This window comes from Microchirus variegatus (assembly GCF_963457635.1).
Source record: "Microchirus variegatus genome assembly, chromosome: 17".
In the NCBI taxonomy this organism is placed as follows: Eukaryota; Metazoa; Chordata; class Actinopteri; order Pleuronectiformes; family Soleidae; genus Microchirus; species Microchirus variegatus.
Window position 1 is genome coordinate 13,168,312 of NC_139818.1, and position 20,340 is coordinate 13,188,651.

Genomic DNA, 20,340 nt, shown 5'->3' on the forward strand with positions numbered 1-20,340 from the left:
CAGTAAAAAAAAAAAAGCAATTTATTAACTGTGAACCAAACTTTTTCTCCAGTTTTAATTTTCAGAATTACACAAAAAACTACCACAAAAACTCTCAAGAAAATCAAGAAAAGTCCACCTGCTGTAAAGTATTTTCATTTATGCCCTCAGTTACTGCTCAGTGCTCCTTTAGCACTAATTCCACATCAATGCAGAGTGGTGTGGAGGCAATCAGCCTGTGAGAAAATGAAAACGTTTTAATTTATTTGAAATTACACATATTTTTACTGTCTTAAATGTAGAATTTTCATGATACTGTTTTGAGCTGCACCTTCAGGTGTATTGCAGTATCCTTTGCTGCAGGGATGTTCTTGATTCAGTTATATTTCGAGGATGCAAAACTATCGTGTCCACGCTCGGTGCGGCATGAGAGTGGATGTTATTTAGACCGATGATGAATAAATAATTTGAGAAGAGAGAGCTTGGGTCGTGGGGGATGCCTCCTACGACTGGCAAATCAGAACTGTGCGTCGTTCCCCTCGGCCGCCTCATTTATACACATTAGGCTTAGACTGAGAGTCTTTATCCGTGATTTTGCCCAGTAGGCTGAGGAAATGTAAGTATCGGTGGTGATTATACTGTAAATACAGTTCACATAATACAGTCGGTGCTTGATGGTCTCATTGTTCATCGCATATTCTCACTGTGATTGTTTTCTATGGCACATGCACAACAAAATGATGACAAATGTTTTACTCTTCACTAAGTATCATACAGACGGAGACGAGAAGGTACAATTAGAAACATTACATTTGACTCAGATTTAATGATGTAAAATAATCTTTCCTGTACAGTCATCATCATTAAGTTAAATGTAAAATATAAACAACATTGTCTTTGACACAGCTTTTTGTGAAAGCGAGTGGCTGATTATAGTGGCTGCCAGAGCCTTGAGGAGGTATTGATTGAGTCAAAGACAGCAGCTGACAATGATCAATTGCCCGATCACATCTATGAATGTCACGGTCATGTTGTCTTTGCAGTGCCGCCGCTCCCCCTTCATCAACATCGTGTTCTGCACACTTTTTTTTCCCCCACAGAAATGCTCTTATTTTGTTCAGTTCTCCTGGGGTCAGTGCTAATTGGTTAAATTCCTGGGTTTTAATTGGCTGACAGGAAATAGTGTGTAGTCTGAGATGAGAGGCACTGTCACTTCCTGACAGCCGATTTGATCTTTGAGGTCAGGATAATTCACCCTAACTGTCGCGGAGAGTTGAGTTACCGCAAGATCAAAAGAGAATGTATGTTTTGATAGCATCAAACCAAAAGCCGTCAATAAATGTATGAATTAGCAAATTTAATAAACGGGGACATTTTGTAATCTTTTTTTGCATTCTCTCTCTCTCTTTCATGTCGAGCTCTCCTTTCCTATTTCTCTGTTTTTCATGTCTCTTTTTACCTTTGGATTTTGCCACACTTACGCTGGCTCAGGAAGGATTTGTGATTTGTGTTGTGTAGTGACATTCTGGAGTGTGGCTTCTTGTCACCTCGACACATTGGCAGACCCCCACAAATCCTTTTCACCCGCAGCTAGACCTTGGCCACTTTCCTGCTTTTTTGTCAACTTTCCAAACTCTCAAACTCATGAATCCTTAATGAAAGAAGCAGAGTTGCAGAATATGGTACCTGTCCCCCCCTCACACTATCTGATCAGTGGAGCTTTGAGGGAGGGGGGGGGAGAAGGGGCCTGTTATTTCTCATAATTGCTGGTTGTCAGAAACCATTAGTGTTGGGAATACTTCAGTAGCAGTGCACTTGCAGGCGAAGGGAGTCAGCTACAGTAGTGGGAGGAAAGAGTTAGGCCAAGTCATAGAAAACAAGGCATGCGTGCCATCCACTGTCACTCCATCCTGGTGCCAAATCCCTCAGCGGGGGAAATACGAGTTTACATTCACACCCTGACCTGTTGTAGAAACTCACAGAGCCACTAGCCAGACAAATTTACATGGCTGGATCCTTCAGCACCAGCTGGTCCTTCTTTTCTGTGCCTGGCTTCCCTCCACTCCTCCCTGTTTGGGAACCATTGCCCCACCTTCTTAAATAATTAATTTCTTCTTTCCACGGTGCTGTCATGAAATTAGCAGCTAACAGGCAGGTGCTCATGCATTAAGTGCATCCAAGACTCTGTGCTCCAGGGGACTCCATTTTTATAAAATCAGTGCTAGCCGATTTTCCACATTCTGCAAGTGTGCTAATGTTTTGACAGGGTGATAATAGCTCAACCATCATGTTTTGGCCTCTTAAGCCAGCATGACCTGATAACCAGCTGTTTGCTTCATAACGTGTTTAATGCCTTTTCATTCACTTTATTTAGAACGTGATCTTCCCTGGAGCTGGAGATGATGGGATCAATGAGTACAAGTCTGTCATCTATTACCAAGTGAAGCAGCCACGCTGGTTTGAAACAATAAAGGTGAGTCTTTTCTTACTGTGACTTCCTTTTTGATGTTTTAGAACCTTTTCTTCCAAGTGTCTTTCTAGTAAATACTTTGCACCTTCATGGCAAAACTGTTTGATATCATTCTTAAGAAGTCCATTACTTTCACAACACAGGTTTTCATCATCAAAACATTACAGAATGAGGACTGTGGTGTCTGCTGTATAATAACTGATGAATCTTTGGTGCATAGAAATTAGATGACATTCATTCATCTCCCCTAGGATTCCACATTTTAAGCCATATACACATGTTCATCTTTATGGATGTGAACAGAATGCCTTCCTTATAAAATGGTGCCTTTTTGAATCTGACTGCTGCATGACAGGATTGTGTGAAGTCATCTGCCCAAACTCTATTGCCTCGATACAAAAATAGTATATTCGATTTGTATGATGTATTGTGTAAAGCTCTTTCCAAAAAGCAGCCTTTTGAATCCATGTGTGGACAAGGACATCTCACTGTCCCTTTCTCTTCCTTATCTCAGGTTGCTATACCTATTGAAGATGTGAACAGGAGCCACTTGCGGTTCACCTTTCGCCACCGCTCATCGCAGGACTGTGAGTACCAAAGTCGGCATGAGAACGATCCTTATCCCCAAAGATGACCAGTCACACAATTTGCTGTTTATCTATCCACAGCAAAAGTAAAAACAATAGAAGATATCCAATCCAGGCAGATGTGTCGCACAGTGATAAATACTTTGAAGCTCACCCTTTGTCACATTAATCAGAGGTATTACTCTGCCCTTCCACAAAGCAGTGTCGTGGAGCAGCTTGTCAGAGAGTACAGCTGGGATGTGAAAAATGCCTGAGGGAACTCATTTGTTTATTGGAGCCAGTGCTGTGCTGAATGTAGCCAGTGCTGTACATCCTTCTGTTTTTTAAAATCCCTTTTAATTTTGAGGGCATAGAGGGCAGGGAGGACTGCTAACTGCAGCCTCGCCATCCCATCTGCCTGCCCACATGGTCAGGCCATCCCTCTTGCAGGAGGAGTGATGCAGGGGAAAAATATTCTAGGGAGGTAATAGTCGCCATGCCAGGTGTGTACTGCATATACAAGTAACCCATTTGTATCACACTGGGAGGATATCAGCATGGTGAGGTATACCTTTTCCCTAAGTAAGGAAATTGGCAGCCACTGTCATCCTGCCGTTTTCAAAACCCTCATACTCTGTTTGCTTTTCACCTGCACGATTGTGGTGTGGAGGATATGACCAATTTTCAAAGCCCAGTGCTGGCATATAATCCACCTGGAGAGCCTTCTTGTCATGCTTGGCATCTTGCTTCTGCAAGGACTAATGCTGTTACGCGGCATGTCTTTGAAACTCTGTGCTTTGCGTTTATCTTGCTGTTAAAGGTTGCTTTAAAAATTGGCTCACCTTAAGAGACTCTGGGACTGCGGAGGCATGCTGAGGCTGCCAACTCCTCAATAGATAAATTTAATGAAAAGGTGTAATGACTGGATTATAAGAATTTGCGTAAGGTTTAAGTCTTTTATTTCTCTGTCAGCGAGCGTTATATATTACTACACTACTCCCATAATAGAGACGTGAGGCTCTTCACTCCCCTGCACACGAGTCTTCATAAACATTTGATTTTGATTGTTTGCAGAAGTGACTGCATCTGTGCAGACATGTGTCTTTGGCACACAGTCACTTTCTGTCATTTCTGCATTGGCAGAGTTGCTTGAATAGTTGAGAATGATTCCGTTCCTTTCCATTATTACTGGCTTCCGGCAAAACCTGCTGAAACGGTTACATTTGCCACTCTGCTGGATTTTGCTTTTGCATGAGATCATTGGCATTGAAAGAGTCTTAACTGATGCAGTTTATCCTCCCTGTCGTTGTTTGTCCGACTTAATGATTAGATTGATTTCAGAACCAGAATAATGGTCAAAGCTTATTGTTAGTCTTAATAGAAAAGACAGCAAGAGCAGGCCACTCTTTGGAAAAATCATAGACCGTACCTTGTCTCCCAGTTTTCTGGCAGAGGACAACCCAGATATTGAACAGCCACCAGGGGGCAACTCCTCCGGTTGCCAAGAGAAGTCAGTCGAAACGGAAGTCGATATGAAAATGATCTTACTTCTCACTTCATTTTTTTGTCAGTAAACATGTTCCTGATTAGGTAAAGGTCTAAATTTCTGGTTTAAGGTCTACTTCAATGTAACATAATATCACTTTTGCAAATTATATGCCCATTTATAGGAAAGTAGACATAGCTAATACATGTCTCATATGAGTGGACACCAGTGTGAGCCAAATCACAACACGCCTCAAAACAGGAATTCAGTTTATTTTCAATTGCCACAAAAATACATCTTATGGTAGACCCTCCCTTTGTCCAAAGTTCTGCCATCAAAACACTGGAAGTTGTTGTCTTTAATGGAATCTAGGAAGGTTTTTCTTTGCCCTCTAGTATCTCTGTGATAGCAAAAGACCGGGTATATTCCAATAACAATACATGGGAGTTTCTTAAGCTTGGGTATTTTCATTTGCAAATATATCTCTAAAGCCTGTGTCTACATTGGGACTAGGATATTACCTTTTAAAAATTGCCATTGGATAAAAAGGTTAAATTAACACATTAGATGTGTTAGATTATCACGTTACGACCACTGTAAGAGATCCTCACCATCTTCTCACCATCTTCTCACTTCTCTCTCATCTGTCATTATGCCACTACTTGGTGAGTGGATTAGTGGGTAGACCTTAAATTGTAGAACACTACACTCACCATAAATCCCAAGTGACAGCCCACCTTGGGAGGCTCGGGTGATTTCTACACAAACTTGACTTTGATTAGCACAAGAAAAAGAAAATTGTTTCTTAAAAGTGACATTTTTGGAGCTCTCTGGTGTCCTTAGTAAGGCAGCAATACGTTTTTTTTGTGTGGCATTTGTACACTGTTTACCCTCCACTGGCTCCTCTCATGCCGGCCTAGCAATTATTCACAAGTGAGGCTGCAGGCAGAAAACCAATGAGGGGATTTATGCAGATAGAATGTGCGAGATACTTCGATGAATCAGGTCTTCCCTGCTCATAAATTTGAGCTTGTTGATCCACCGTGATGATATATGTGACCCTGTCCAAACGCTCTGTTACAGGACAAAGTCATAACTCCTGCTTGTTTATGGAGCGTTTTTTCCGACCACAACGCCTCTACAAACAGTCACACACACACGTGTGTATGCACATGGACACAAGCAGTGTCCCTGCTGCAATTATACAGTCATTCCACAGCTGCAAGTCTGAGATCAAGTTGAGTATGTAAACACTTGCAAACCGGATAGACAAAAATGGATCGAGTTTGTAAATAGATTTTTGAAAGGGAAAAAAATTTGATGCAAGTAATCGCTCTCATTTGACCAAAGTGTGTCTGCCTCTTTTAAAAGGAAAAAAAAAAGAAGGAAAAATTCATCCATGGGTAGTCACAGTATCAATAAAGTCATCATAAGGGAACAGTTAATTATTTTGCAAGTCAGGAGCTGACTCAGGGCTTATAGTGCTGAGATTTACTTTAGGGATTATCTTTTTTTTTATTAGTCTTCTGGTTTGTTAATGACTTGTTGTAAAGTGAGCCATGCTGCATGGTTTACTGAAGTGTCTCTACAAGCTAATATCCGTAGCTGTGCATATCCTGATACTTGTAGCTCATAGAAATGCATACTGCATGTTCGTATGCAAGTTTTTTGGATTTTTAGGTTGCAAAGGTAAAAAAAAAAAAAAAAAAAAAGGCAATTAGTTTTGTGTCTCAAAGTAAACAACTACAGTGATTTAATGTCTCTTACCATCAGTCTGTGCTCTGTCCTCCTCACGTCTTTCTTTTCCTCCTCCCGCAGCAAAAGACAAATCCGAGAAGATATTTGCTTTGTGTTTCGTGAAGCTGATGAGATATGATGGGACGACACTAAGGGACGGCGAGCATGATCTCATTGTGTACAAGGTAAATGTGAAATATCACCCATAACTTGGTTAAATTAGTCTTTGGTGTCTCTGTTATTGTCTGCCAGGCCGATGAGAGTGGGTAGCACTCTCATGACGGGACCATAACGGAGATGAGGCGTATGTGAAAAATTAGTCATATTAAAATTCCATATTTATACTTTTGCATTACACTGTCCGTTTATGTTAATTAAAGAGTTAATATGGGAGAAATTTCCCCAATATGATTTTTAATTCTTATTTGTGTTGCATTTGTCAATCAGGGTTAATGTTCAGTAAAGAGTTTTCTTTTTACTCTCACATGCAATGGACAGCACAAAAACTCAAGTCAAAAAATCTTTTTATATACACATCGATGATAGACATAATTTAACCATCATCTTCATCAAAAATGTCACAGTAATAAAACATAACACTTCTTCACATCATAAACACCAGATATGGATTTCAATATACTGCAAAAATGAATGAGCTCCCCTCAACTGCCTCTGTTGTAAATTGTTAATTTGCTCAAATATTGACTGAATCTCTCGATGGGGGAAAACCAGGCAGAAGCAAAGAAGATGGAAGACTCGTCTCTGTACCTGAACCTACCTGCCACTAAGCTAGAGCTGGAGGAGAAAGGCTACTCCACCACTGGTAAAAGTATGCATAACCTGGGCAACTGTACCATCAGCAAGGACTCCTTTCAGATCGCCACTCTGGTCTGCTCCACCAAGCTCACTCAGAACGGTAAGAGCATTTCTACTTGTCCTCTTCAGTTTTCTGTCTTTTCATCCTCCAAGGAGGTTCAGTGCTGTCTGAGGGACTGTGAGCAAGGTTGCACAAAAATTACTCGGTACATTTTTGCAACAGATCTTAATGTTTTTTTTTAAATTTTGAAGAGCATTTTCTAGTTTCTCATATGATTGTTCTCTTCTTCTTCCACCCCACTGCCTGTTGCTATCAAGGGTGATCACAATGCTGATTTAATTTAAACTGCACGTTTCCTAACAATAATCCAAAGTGCTAAACAATAAGAAATTACATTTAACAAAATATAAGACAACAAACAACTTTGTGACCAGAGATAGTAGAGTAAATGTGAATAAGACCAATATTAATAACAACATAAAAACATAAAGAAACGCCACATTTTGAAACCCCTGGACAACGACAATTTATCCATGCACACTAACCACATATCACTAAAACATTTGGTGGGTTTTTGTTTTGTTGATGCTATTATTATTCTGCCTCTGTTTGATCTTTTTAAACACAAAAACAATGTCACATTATTTGTTTGCTTCTGCATCTGTAAACAGGCTCTGTCAATCAAAACTATCAGACCTCACTGAGTTTCTGTGTCGGTCTCCGTCGGTTATTAATCCAAAGAAATCCCCTTGTGTTCTTTTTTGGTTTATTGATTAAGGACTCCTTTGAGCAACAGTGACTGTATTTCTAAAATGGTGGTTGGCTCACTGAATCGTGTAAATAGCTGGTCTATGTTGTCAATGATCCAATTCTTCCAATTACGTGAAACTGAACCACTCTATATATCTGCTTCGCTTTTTCTCCCGTACTTAATTTGTTGTGCTTCTTTGTTTCCTTTGGTATGTGGGACTGAGTCACCATTTTAATTAGAGCTAAAATGAGAAATTCCTCATTCCCCTCAGTGTGTTTTTGGAAAAGAGAGAGAGAGAGAGAGAGAGCAATAGAAGAGAGGACAAATTCACTGCAGGCTAACTTTACCTGCTAGTGAAAATAATTGTTTTACTCAGCCAAAGAAACCCTCTGTTTGAATAAGAAGTGAACCATGCCCTCATGTTTTTATTCATGGTAATACAAAGATAATTTAAATTGTCAGGCATGAGAAGGGTGAGCAGAAAAGCTTGGAGTCAACTGTTGAAGTGAATTGTAATGTGTTTTGTCTTATACTTTGTAATGTTTCTGTGCTGTCTGAGCTTTCACTGAATAATTATTGTGTTTGCCTGAGCAAAAAATGTTAAAAACCTGCTTTTAGTCTGTTCCTGTGCTTAATATGATTTATTTTAGTTATTTTACTGGAAATCCAGAGTGCTCCAAAATATATTTGTAAGGATAACATCACAACTCGAAAACTATATTTGTCTGCAGTGTATATCGGTTCGGTTTGACATTGCTGTGATTTAGAAATATTGTGATTTCAACTAACACACTCTGTGCAGTAAGGAAAACGAATGCTACGGCCTCGGCAGATTGTCCAAACCACTTTATTAGGCAGTAAATCTGAAAGCAAGCACATCTGAAATGACAGTAATAATCCATCATTGCACAGGTGAACTTTGTGTGAGTGTGAGAAGAGTGTGTATGTGTGTATGTGTGTATGTGTGTGTGTGTGTGTGTGTGTGTGTGTGTGTGTGTGTGTGTGTGTGTGTGTACATGTCTGAGGTAGGCTGTGAGAACTTTTGAATCAATGATCCATACTTTCTTCCTTTTATTGGACATTTTTGCTGGTCCTTGCAACTTTAAAGGGCTTTTTGAGGGTTAGGACTTGGTTTTAGGTTCAGGGGATAAGGCAGTTTGTTGTGATGTTTAAGGTTAGGGTAAGGGAATGCATTATGTGAATGTGTGTGTGCATGCATGCTGACACACTACTCGAGTCAGACCACACCCAGTTTCAAGCTCACCCTGATTTTAACAACACACCAATTTTTTTGACCACATTTACATGGTTGCACTTTCACAATAACAAATCTGTTGACAGGTAGATACGTGAAGTCAGACTTGCCTGCACAGCTGGTAATTTAATCAAAGTTGTGTTAAACTTATATAATGTTTGTCATAAATGTACTGCAGATTACTATGTATGTGTACACATAAAATGCAGAAGTTAAAGTGAAGGTCTGGCCAGGGAGAGAGGAAGGGGAGATACACACAGTTTCATAATTGATCTTATTTCACACATCTTTAAAGTAGAAATGTAATATACAGGTTTTCTCCGTGGCACCACATAAATACATTTTCCTCATCGTGTTGTTTTGTTTGTTAGTATGAATGTGATTGACACACATCTGAATTTCAATCATCACTGCTTTCATAGGCTCTTCCCACATTGCAGGACTTTTGTACTTGCTTGTTCAACAGGTTTTACAATTAAGTTAATTATCTTGGCACCTTTTTGTTTGAATTGAGGACAACACATAGTTGTTGAGCATGATGCAGAAACGTTTGATTTTTGACTTGGCAGTAGCTTTCCAAAAAATGCAGCATTAGTCTGTTTAAATCACTCTAAATCAAATGTTGGATCTCTTCCAGTTGTCATACAAATTCAGAGGCCTTGTGCAACCTGGTGCTAAATCTTCATCGTCTTCCAAAGAAAAAAAAAATTAAAAAAAATGCAAATTCTGAATTGTAAATATGGCTCCAGTAAAAAGCAGGGCAAATAGAAAATACGTTCAGGAGACCGATGAAGGGATTTTGCTGTCAAACTCCTGCTGCTTGTTGTGTGAATCAGAGGGGCGTTGTGTATTGATACAGTAATTTTCCCTTTGATGGTTATTAAATGTAGTCTGTGGTTTAAGTTGTCATTAAAATACAGTCATGTGTGCCTTCCTAGTCAGATCAGTGGGTGGTGATGTCATTGTCACCACATGAACAGTCTCAGTTGCAGAAGCAGAACTTGCCCACACTTGATCACACTAGACAGGGAAGTATTGTTTTCAGTTCAAATCATAGTTTATTTTCGTATGTGGCTGTACAGGGTATAACTGTAGAAATCAATCACCACCATCATTCTCCTGTTTGTCCAACTTGTTTTCTCTTCCTGGCTTCTCCTTGTTACCCTGTGTGAGAAAGATGAGCAGTGGTGCAGATCAGCTTCACTGCTCATATTTACCCAGCACCCTTTGGTGCTAAGCAAGGCTGACCAATAGCTGTTTGGCAATGAGCCTGAGTGTCAGTGCTCAATGATTTTGATTAAACAGAGATGTTTGTGTGTGTGTGTGTGTGTGTCAGAGCAAAGCTCGAGGAAAAGTTTTGAGTTCTTTAATAAAGTAACTTTGTATGGCTTCTGCCTACTTGATTAAAAACTAGAAACTCTTATAAGCTCCCACCCAAACAGCTGGCTTTCCCTGTAACTCAGTCAATCACTTGTCCTTTTGTCTTTTATTTGCAGTTTGGATTTTCCTTCTATGGTTTCTCATTTACAATTTTACACCAATGTTCTGCCTCTCACAGTGTTTTATGACAAATAGTCAAACAGTAAAAAATCTCAAGTACTTTGCATTAACACATGCTCTAGTCTCTAACACACTGATAGCTTCCAGCTTAAAGAGAAATGCTATTGAAAACAAGAAATGCTGTGCGTGTTGCTATTCATGTATTTGCCAGAAGAAGTAACCAAAAATAACCCCCAAAAAAACAATAATCTGAAGCTGAAGCCGAGCTTGTAATGCCTAACCTCATCACAGAGCTGAAGAATTGGTCATTTTCACATCAAGATTCACAGTTTGAAACAACACATGAAGCAATACTCGTGTATAAATTAATATAGATTAACTTCTCATCGTCATATCAGAATAAACAGTAATTAATATGTTTTGGTTCATGTTACAATGCTCCTCCATGTGTAGAGATTATTGAACTGAAGCTTGGCTTGGCTTGGCAATTGCAATATCTGGCAAAAAAACACATTGCAATTGGATATTTTCCATAAATGGTTCAGTCCTAACGGATAACACCTCGCATTTTGGAATCAATTTCTTGCTCATTGCCCAAGGACAACTTGCCTAGCCAATTAAAAACATTATGCACACTTTTTATTTAGATGGTATTTACAGAACATACAGTGCAGTAAGCAGTTGTAAACATAATCTACATTTGCATTTACAATACAATAATTTACAATAATAAATGGTTGCGTTTTTGTGTGGGGGGGGGGGGGGTTTCCACACACATGACACCTCATCCCTTATTCCACATCTGAGCTGAAATGCTCTTTTTAATTAAGCTAGATTTATGCAGGGGGCCTCCCAGAGCTGAGAGCTTGTGTAAAGTGCCCGCTGGTTCCTCCCTGGGTATTTGGAGTATGCTTCTCTAAATGGGAGGCTGGGGGTGAAGTGCAGGAAATCTAATAATGGCAGAGCAGGGAGCGGAACTGGCTTGGTGGAAGATGTACTGTCTTGTCCCTACCTTGGTCAGAATGAGAAATACTGCAAAAAAAACAGAAAAAATACCAAATCAAGTCAGGGATTTGTGTGTCTACTGTGTGTGCAAGTGCTTTTACATAAAGTAATTGTGTTCAGAAAAAAAAGCACTTTAAAACTTTCAAACCTTCAAGCCTTCAAAGTGCAAGGCTGTTATTATTATTAAGAAAAAAGAACAAGCGACTACTTAGTGGCGGCGCTCGCTGGTAAAACGTGAACATAAAAACGCTCTTGTCAGATAATGCACTGTAAACAAACATTCATATGGTAATGTGGAGGTTTTTTAATTTAGCATTCAGTTGCCTCCGAGGACATCCATACACTCGCATCTTATGTTGTCAAAAGCATTTGGTGATTTTCCACGGTCCATCCGTGACACGCAGCCTTGCCGTCTCTGACCAAGCTACCTGATGATTTATCCCCCTGTAATTCCAACTGACGATTTTCAATCATTTGATCCGCACATTCAGAAATCTCTTGATAATTCTTCAATGCTATGTGTCTCTTCCTCTCCTTTTAAATAAATCATTTGAAGACATTTACACCAAACTTAAATCATCAGGAAAATAATTAGCACATTAAGTGATGATGAAATTAATAATTAGTTGCGCTGCTACACTGGTGCTCGATAGAGCACTGCAGCCATAAAGTTGATAAACATATTTTTCAGTCCCTACCATGGGTCAAGCCCAGAATTTTCCAATAATGCATTATATTAGGAAATGGCACACACATATATATTCACACAGGTATAATGTGAGACAGCACACATTATTAGATGCCCTTTATTTTAACAGGCTGACTACAGCACTCCTCTGAACTGAGTGAAGATTCTAAGCTCTATCCGTCTGCCTTTTAGCTGATTGTGATTTTAAAAGTGCTGGTTTCTACGGCGTAATAAATAATTGACACAACAGCATGTTTTAAGCTCCTAATTTGATAACCTGCCAAATGTGGCATAAACAAGCTTTGTTGAATGTGATTAATCATGTAATGACTCATCCTCTTGTGCCTCATTCATTTTCCATGATTAAAGTGAGAGATTTATGACTTGCACTGTGTTTGTGAAATTTACCAACTGTGTGTGTGTGTGTGTGAATCTTAAAACAAATGTCTGACCCATGCCCAAACTGTCCTGTCCTACTGTATGTATCATTTCTCTAATAAAATGTGTAAAAACTGGGAAGACTGATTTTATACTGATAGATTTGGTTGTATATTTTACTCACATTAGCCAAAATATTTCGAACACTCTTCAAAGCCAAAGTAATCCATATTTATGTTGAGGGTAATGGACCGTTTCATTCATTTCACTCGCCTTTTGCGAAGCTGCTGTTATATTTTACATGGGGTTTGGCTTTGAAAGTAAATAATAAACTTTAAAACACTCTAAATCAGTGGTTTCAAACTTGCGGCCCTTCAATCGATTTCATGTGGATATTTACAGATTCATTTTGCATCATTAATAATGTTTTTTTATTGTGAATAAAAGATAGAATCGTTGGGTATCAAAACAGATGCCTTTTACTTTGAAATTATGTCAAATATTGTCACAAATGTTGACTGATGAATATTGTGACATCATTTTAAAGTAATAATGCCCACTCTGACTCAACAGTTGTTATTCCCAATACAGTTTGACTGTGCTCTTCACTTTACTGCCCCCTACTGAGCAGACTTGAACCTTGTGTGGCCCCCAGGTCATTTGAGACCCCTGCCCTAAATCCTATTTCACACTCAATAAGAGGACTGGAGTCTTTAGCATGAAGCCGCACATCTGCTGGTTCTGCAAATACTTCTCAATAAAAGCCTTGTTGAAATGGGGATGAGAAACGCTAGAGTGCTTTTACTTTGAAAGGGGCACAGGATGTGCTGTAGTGAGGAACTTTTGACCTCCCACCAGGAGCTATATGTTTTCGCCGTAGTTTGTCTGTTTGTCTGTCTGTTAGCAACAGCTCGGACGGTTACAAGTTACGGACGGATTTTGATGACATGGACATGGAAAATGTCCACAATGGGACCAGGAACAAGTGATTAAATTTTGGGTATGATCCGTAGATGCTGGGCATCGACAGGGTGTATTTTGTAGGCATTGAGCTGCCTTGGCGGAGGCCTGCGCTCTCCGAGTGCTTTTCTAGTTTGTTGTTGTTTTGATTTAGAAAGAGACACTTAGCGGCAGAAGTTAAATACTGTGCATTAAACAATGGTTTTGTTTGTGTTTATTTTATTCAGTGGACCTACTCGGCCTTCTGAAGTGGCGTTCCAACACCAGCCTTCTGCAACAGAACCTCCGACAGCTGATGAAAGTCGAAGGCGGTGAAGTCGTCAAGGTCAGTGGGTGACGGCTGCTTCCTTTTGTCTGTCTGTCTGTTGTTTTCTTTTCAGGTCGGGGCACAGAGGTGTTGTGCTGTCAAAGCTGGAGCAAAAACTAATGATCTCAACTTACTTTTTTAATGGACTCTATGACCTTCATTGTTTGTTCTTTATTCAGTGCAGCAAAAACAAGTATATCTCTCAACAGCTGGGGGCAAACAATGCAGTCGCACTCAGTCTTTCTCGATCTTGGAAATTGGCAGCTCCTCCACATAATGTCACTTGATAAAAGTTTTCTTTTTTAGTATATATATATTTTACTATAAATGTTTAGAGCTGGTGAGTAGAAGGCACATGGCATCACTTGCAGACTTCAGGCAGGAAATGGATGACCTGCTGTTCGTGCCCAGCATGGGGCAGATGAATAAATCACTTTCCTGAGGAAGTTTTCTGCAGACTGGTTGGGGGCCCGGAAAATTTCGTCCCACTCGAGGAAGTCTTTCACCTGGCAGTTTCGATCCTATCGGATAAATGTGTCAGCCACAGTTGGACTGGTTCATTAAACCACAGGGGTGTGATTGTTATCGCTGCAATATTAGCAGTGTGTTCCTCTGATGTGCTGCCTATGTGCTAGTAAGGGGACATTTTTCTGTTTGTCATTTTTATACAATTTGTCAATACAGCTGGGTATTTTGGATGAAATTAATAATGTGCACAAAACTGTTTCCAGTAGATTTTTCCCCTGCTGCGACCACACATCGCTGTCACACAGCCTCTTGTGATAGAGCTGTGCATTAAACTCAGTGCGAGCAACTTCTGTTTATTTTTGTCATTGAGATCACAATGAATGTCATCCATCCTGCGATGAGAGCTCAGGTACTGCATGGAGCTCTCATCTGTTCCCGACACTTTCACATTGGTTCAGAATGGGCTGAGTAAATGGAGCAGGTTTCCCCACAGAGCAAGGGTGTGCATTGTTAGTGTTTTTAACTGCTGACAGGGAAGTTATTAGCATCTACATACTTCTATGGCTCATGATAACAGCAACAAAGGGTGAGTAATTGCGAATATGTCACTTTAATGGAGCCCCTTACATTTGCACCACAGGGCATATGGGTTCAATTCAAAAGTTATGTACCAGGACTATTGAAAGTCTAAAATGTTTGCGCAACGGGGAATTGGGTGCCTTGTTCAGGGGCACTTTCTTCTCTCACATTCATTTTCTCTTGTGTAGTATCTTATTCTGGAGTTGTTTTTCACATCTTGTGCCTGTTAACAAGGCAATGATTATCAATTTGACTGGAATGAAAGAGCAGTGAAAGCTGTCTTTTTTTTTTGAGTGCCATATTTTATCTTTGGCTCATCACGCCCTGCTGTGTTTCTGTCATTCTAGTTTCTGCAAGACACTTTGGATGCTCTCTTCAACATCATGATGGAGAACTCAGACAGTGACACATTTGATACTTTGGTGTTCGACGCCTTGGTGAGTTGAGGAGCAGACGGTGTAACGCCACAGCATAATTCATGCTAGCAGAGGTTCTTGTCAGTGGAAATATATGTGCATTTAGATGGATTTCATGGATGCAGATGTCAGTGCTGTCAGGTCTTTCATATACTTTTCAAATGTCATTGATATGTCAACAATTTTGATTTCCTATTATTTCTATTTCCTATATGAGAAATGCAAGTCATGTAGGTATCATAATAGTGGTGAAGCCTTTTTTTTGTAATGTTTTTAATCATGTAATTGTTCCAATTAATAGTTCAACAGAGTCAATCTTTATAAATCAAGTTTCAAACTGCAGTAGAACAGTAGAAGCCTGTCTTCAGATGATCAACAAATACAGCACTGCAGTGCTTTTGAGATAAAATCCCTATTCTAAGAGAAACATATGGATATAGTTTGCAGCAATCAATTATTGAACTGCTTTTTATTTTACATCCCATGTCAGATTGAGTTGTCAAAACATCAAAATTGATGCCCCTGGCAAAATACTTGTCTGGGTGCACTTTTGTTGTAGCCCATAAACCGTTCCCCGTTGTTTATAAGTAAGAGCCTGGCTTAACATTTACTGAGGGAAGTGCAGACACACTGCATCTCGTATGGAATACTGCTGTATTGATCTGCATAAATTTCTAATATCAGGGCTGCAAGTTGTATTATCTAGCTTTAGAAGTCTTACTTTTCTGCGATATAGAACAAGGAAAAAGATGAGGGGAAAAAAAGCAGAAATAAACAAGCTTGTTGAATTTTTCATCAGATAACTTTGTCATGTTGTAAATCTAGTATTTGTTGCCAATGAGTTTATAAAGTATCAAGGAGATTTTCTCTGTAGTATGCTATTTTCTAACTGGGGTTACATATCAAAAAACAAAAGAGTTTCTCTTTCAGAGAAAGGAGGAAGTAATTGTGTTATGGGGTGTCCTATATTATCTGCTGGCTAGAGAATTGAGAGAAAATGGCCTTTTGCGCAAATGCAATCTTGTTTAATTTCCCCAATCTATTTCAGCATATTAAGTAACCTTTTTTTTTTCTCTCGTTTTCTGTTATGAGCCATGTGGTTTACATTCTAATGAAAAAGTCTCTGCTCTCTGACAGGTGTTCATAATTGGGCTTATAGCCGACAGAAAGTTCCAGCACTTTAACCCTGTCTTGGAGACCTACATTCGAAAGCATTTTAGCGCCACACTGGCTTACACGTGAGTAAATCGTCTCTTTAGATAAAATGAAGTAATTTCACGATGTGATTGTAAATTTTATCGTGCTCTGTGTGATTGTAGGAAGTTGACCAAAGTCCTGAAGAACTACGTGGACCATGCAGAGAAGCTCACAGAGCAGCTGCTGAAAGCCATGAAGGCTCTGGAGTACATCTTCAAGTTCATTGTCCGCTCCAGAGTCCTCTTCAACCAGTGCGTCCTGACACACACACACACACACACACACACACACACACTCTCCACTGCTCTTCTTCTTCTGAGAACACAGCATTGACTTCCATTCAATTGGAAATCCTAAAGAAAGCATTATCCTAACCATAACAACCACAATTCCAATCTTGGCCCTCAACTCATACTGGTCCTGACAAGGTTAATATTTATGCCAGAAAAGGTCCTAAAAAGGATGTTAGAACGCACACAAACTGAGACACACAGACATGATATGCACATATTTCTTTGGAAGGATGTATTTATAATTGACTCTGAGGATGTTAAAAGGATGATAATGTTGTCGAGTCCCAGAATGAAGCAGTTGGAGGCTGAGAGAGAGGGCTGATGTATGATCCTGGCCTAATTGACTGTGCTGAGTTTGATTGGTTTTCTGTCCCATGTCTAGAGGACTCTCCGTCCTTTACCTCACTTATCAGACCCCAGCGACATTGCTCTGTACTAGGGAGGTTCGTGTTTTTGGTGCGTGTGTGTTCGTGTGTGTGTGTTAAGTGGTTTTGCTGGATAAGGATTTACAGCCTCCAGCCTTAAAATGGACCTGTGTTTTGCAGTTGTTGAAACACTTTATTTGGGATGTTGCCAGTATCAGATGTTGCTGAATCAGACACGGAGAGGTTGAAATTCTTCTGAGGCGTGAAGTTTAGTTTTGTTGGTGCCTTTGGTGCATTTCTGACTAGAAGTTGCCAAGGCTGCATCAGCAGGTTTTTTTTTTTCCTATGAAATGTTAGAGGGGACACACTTTGGTCCTGTGAGTGGAGAATGGTGTTGTTGTCCGAAGCTTACTCTGCACCTTGGTGCTCTAGGTGAGAAACAGCTATAAGTAACTGTTTGTGTGGGAGTTGTGCGACAGATGTCTCTAATCCACCTTGGGAATGTGACACCACAAAACCCACCTCACTAGAAGGAAGCCACGCAAATCTGATGTTGTGGAATCACTTGTCTTAAACCCCCCTGTGCTTCGGTGTGCGCTTCCAAACAATATCATTCTCTCCCACAAATTATTTTCTTTGTTTTTTTCTTTCGTCTTAGTGGTTGTGACCGTTAGACTTACTTAATTACTCTGCTGCAAGCACAATGCATCTCATTTACAATTAAAACTTGTTGATTGGCTCTGCAAGAAGGATAAATGCATTTCAATTTTTTTGGCAGGATTATGGATGATCTGCTTTGTGTCCCTTCCTGCACTCAGAAATGAGTGTTTCCTGCAATGGATGTGTGATCACTGGCTTTAAGTCGCTACAATTGCTGGGCAGCATTTACTCCACATAACCAAACTATCAGAAGAGGTATATTTCATAGTAATCCCCAGGGAGATTAGAAAGTGAAGTCCGTGAACCCTTATGCTGCATTTGCTTTCTGCTCCTCCTATCATATTCCATCTGGGTCATTAGCATAGATCATACATTTTTCTGATTTTTGTTTCCACATGAAAGCGGGCAGGTGCTGAAGGGTCTTGTCATGTTGTTTAAAATGCTAATCTGGCTGGCAGCGAGAGTGATGTCTGTAATTCTGGTCCAAGAGTATTTGCATTGATAACACACACGGGCCATTCTGTTGGCTGCTTTTAATGATTTAACAGGGAATCATCAAACTCTTGTCTTTTCCATGGCATGAAGGGCTGTTTACACAGCGATGAAACAAACAGGCTTGTGATCATCTGCCAATGTAATTCTCCACTTCATCTCCTCCCAGGCTCTATGAAAACAAAGGAGAGGCTGACTTCGTGGAATCCTTGAGGAACCTTTTCACGTCCTTTAATGAAATGATGAACAGTAATTCAGAAAACACTGGCATGGTGAAGGTAGGGTGATAATACATCGGACCGCATGCTTTTACCAAGACTGTGCCCAGCAGTATCTGCCTTTTCCTGAATAGTAAATAGCTTCTGTTGTGTGAAGAGTAAATAAATCTGCTGTGATTTGCTTTGGATGCCGTACTCTGTAATTGGAGATACATGCGTCTTTAGATGTAGACTAAAGGCCTGTACATACTCCGCAAGAACAGAGAAACCTGTTTGTTTTCTCGAGGTGGCAACAACAAGAACAAAGTTACAAAAGACACCACACGAGAAAAAAAGTTCTGCCCAGATGATGTGTCGAGAACAAGCTGCGAGAAAAGAATGAGGTCATTGTTTTCTCGCAGACCTGGAAGGGGGAAAAATGTCTCTGTTCTCGCCGAGTATGTGCAGGCCTTAATATAACAGCTTTTAACACCTACATATCAAAAGTCCCTTTTGTGCTCAATGATGCTCTTTATGTCTTTTATGCTTCTTCCCTTCACCTTTGTCACATCTCTGTTCATATTTTCCTCCTCACATTTACTTCCCATGTGACCGTAGTCGTACAAATGATGTTCCTTAATTAGAAGGATTAAAGGAATATTTCAAAAATCTTGGAAATATGATTTATTTTTGCTTTCTTGCCCAGATTTGGATGAGGAGATCAACACAGCAGTCATGTTTGATAAATATTATGTTTATATAATATGTTAATATTAGGTTAATGTAATATGTTAGCCATAAACCTGCCCTCATTAACACTTTGTGTCTCATGTATTTACTCATTAGATTGGTGTGTACAAACAGACATTTCACTTATATTATATTATATTATATAATAAAATTAGTATTATTGTTATCATTGGAAAGTGAATGAATTAGTGACTTAAGGAAACAGGATATGTACATATTATGCAGGGATCTGTTTCTACCTTTGGATAAAGCCCCTGTTTCTATTCTTGATGCTTAGCTAAGCCTTAGCACTGTGCAGTGTTGACTGCACAAACATGGGCATAGTTTTGATCCCCTCATCTTACTCTCACCTTGAAAGCAAATACTTATTCATTCAAAATGTTCCAACTGTTTATTTAAGATTGGGCCCTCATACTTTTAAGCTTTAGATTCATTTGTATCTGTAGTGGATGAGAATCAAACATGTTGTTGCTGTTTTTGCACAATGGTGGCACATCTAAGAAGCCTGACATATTTTTTATTGACTAGGGGAAAAAAAAACATGTTATGTATTGGTACCAATTAGGGCTGGGCAATACGGGCTAAAAATCATATATCAGAATATTGTGATAAGCAATATACCATATATCCCGGTATTCAGCTGAGATTTTCTAGCCGTTATGTGACTTCCAGTCACGTGGTAAACGCTGTCAGACACTTAATGTGTCGTGTACTGGCGTGTGTCAGTGTGTACGGGGGTGATGGGGAGGAGCTGAGTGAATCAGAGCTCGACAACTGGCTGTGATTCAGCATTCAACACAATTGTAATGACGTTAATGAACAGTTGGGGTTTTATTGCTGCTAATCATTTGGCAGTAGTTACAAATACATGAAAGATTGGGTGCTAGTTAGTGTAAAACTATTGTCTTCTTCCACTTGGAGCTGTGAGAGCACAGGTGCTTCCTCATCCTCTTCTTCCTCAAAAGTGCTTGAGACATTGTGAGCGTGCCACTCGCGTTATTTTTTCCCTCACTCCAATAAAAAT

At 39.7% G+C, this 20,340-nt stretch overlaps 1 protein-coding gene across 1 annotated transcript in view; it reads left to right on the forward strand.

Annotated features, from left to right (window-relative positions):
- Window positions 1-20,340, forward strand: part of dock1 (dedicator of cytokinesis 1) — a 176,055-nt gene that overhangs the window by 34,801 nt on the left and 120,914 nt on the right. The window contains exons 15-23 of the mRNA XM_083904018.1: window positions 2,354-2,452; window positions 2,964-3,036; window positions 6,320-6,423; window positions 6,971-7,154; window positions 13,820-13,917; window positions 15,294-15,383; window positions 16,500-16,600; window positions 16,682-16,810; window positions 18,539-18,647. Coding sequence (XP_083760144.1) covers window positions 2,354-2,452; window positions 2,964-3,036; window positions 6,320-6,423; window positions 6,971-7,154; window positions 13,820-13,917; window positions 15,294-15,383; window positions 16,500-16,600; window positions 16,682-16,810; window positions 18,539-18,647 — 987 coding nt within the window. The remainder of the gene's footprint in view (window positions 1-2,353; window positions 2,453-2,963; window positions 3,037-6,319; window positions 6,424-6,970; window positions 7,155-13,819; window positions 13,918-15,293; window positions 15,384-16,499; window positions 16,601-16,681; window positions 16,811-18,538; window positions 18,648-20,340) is intronic.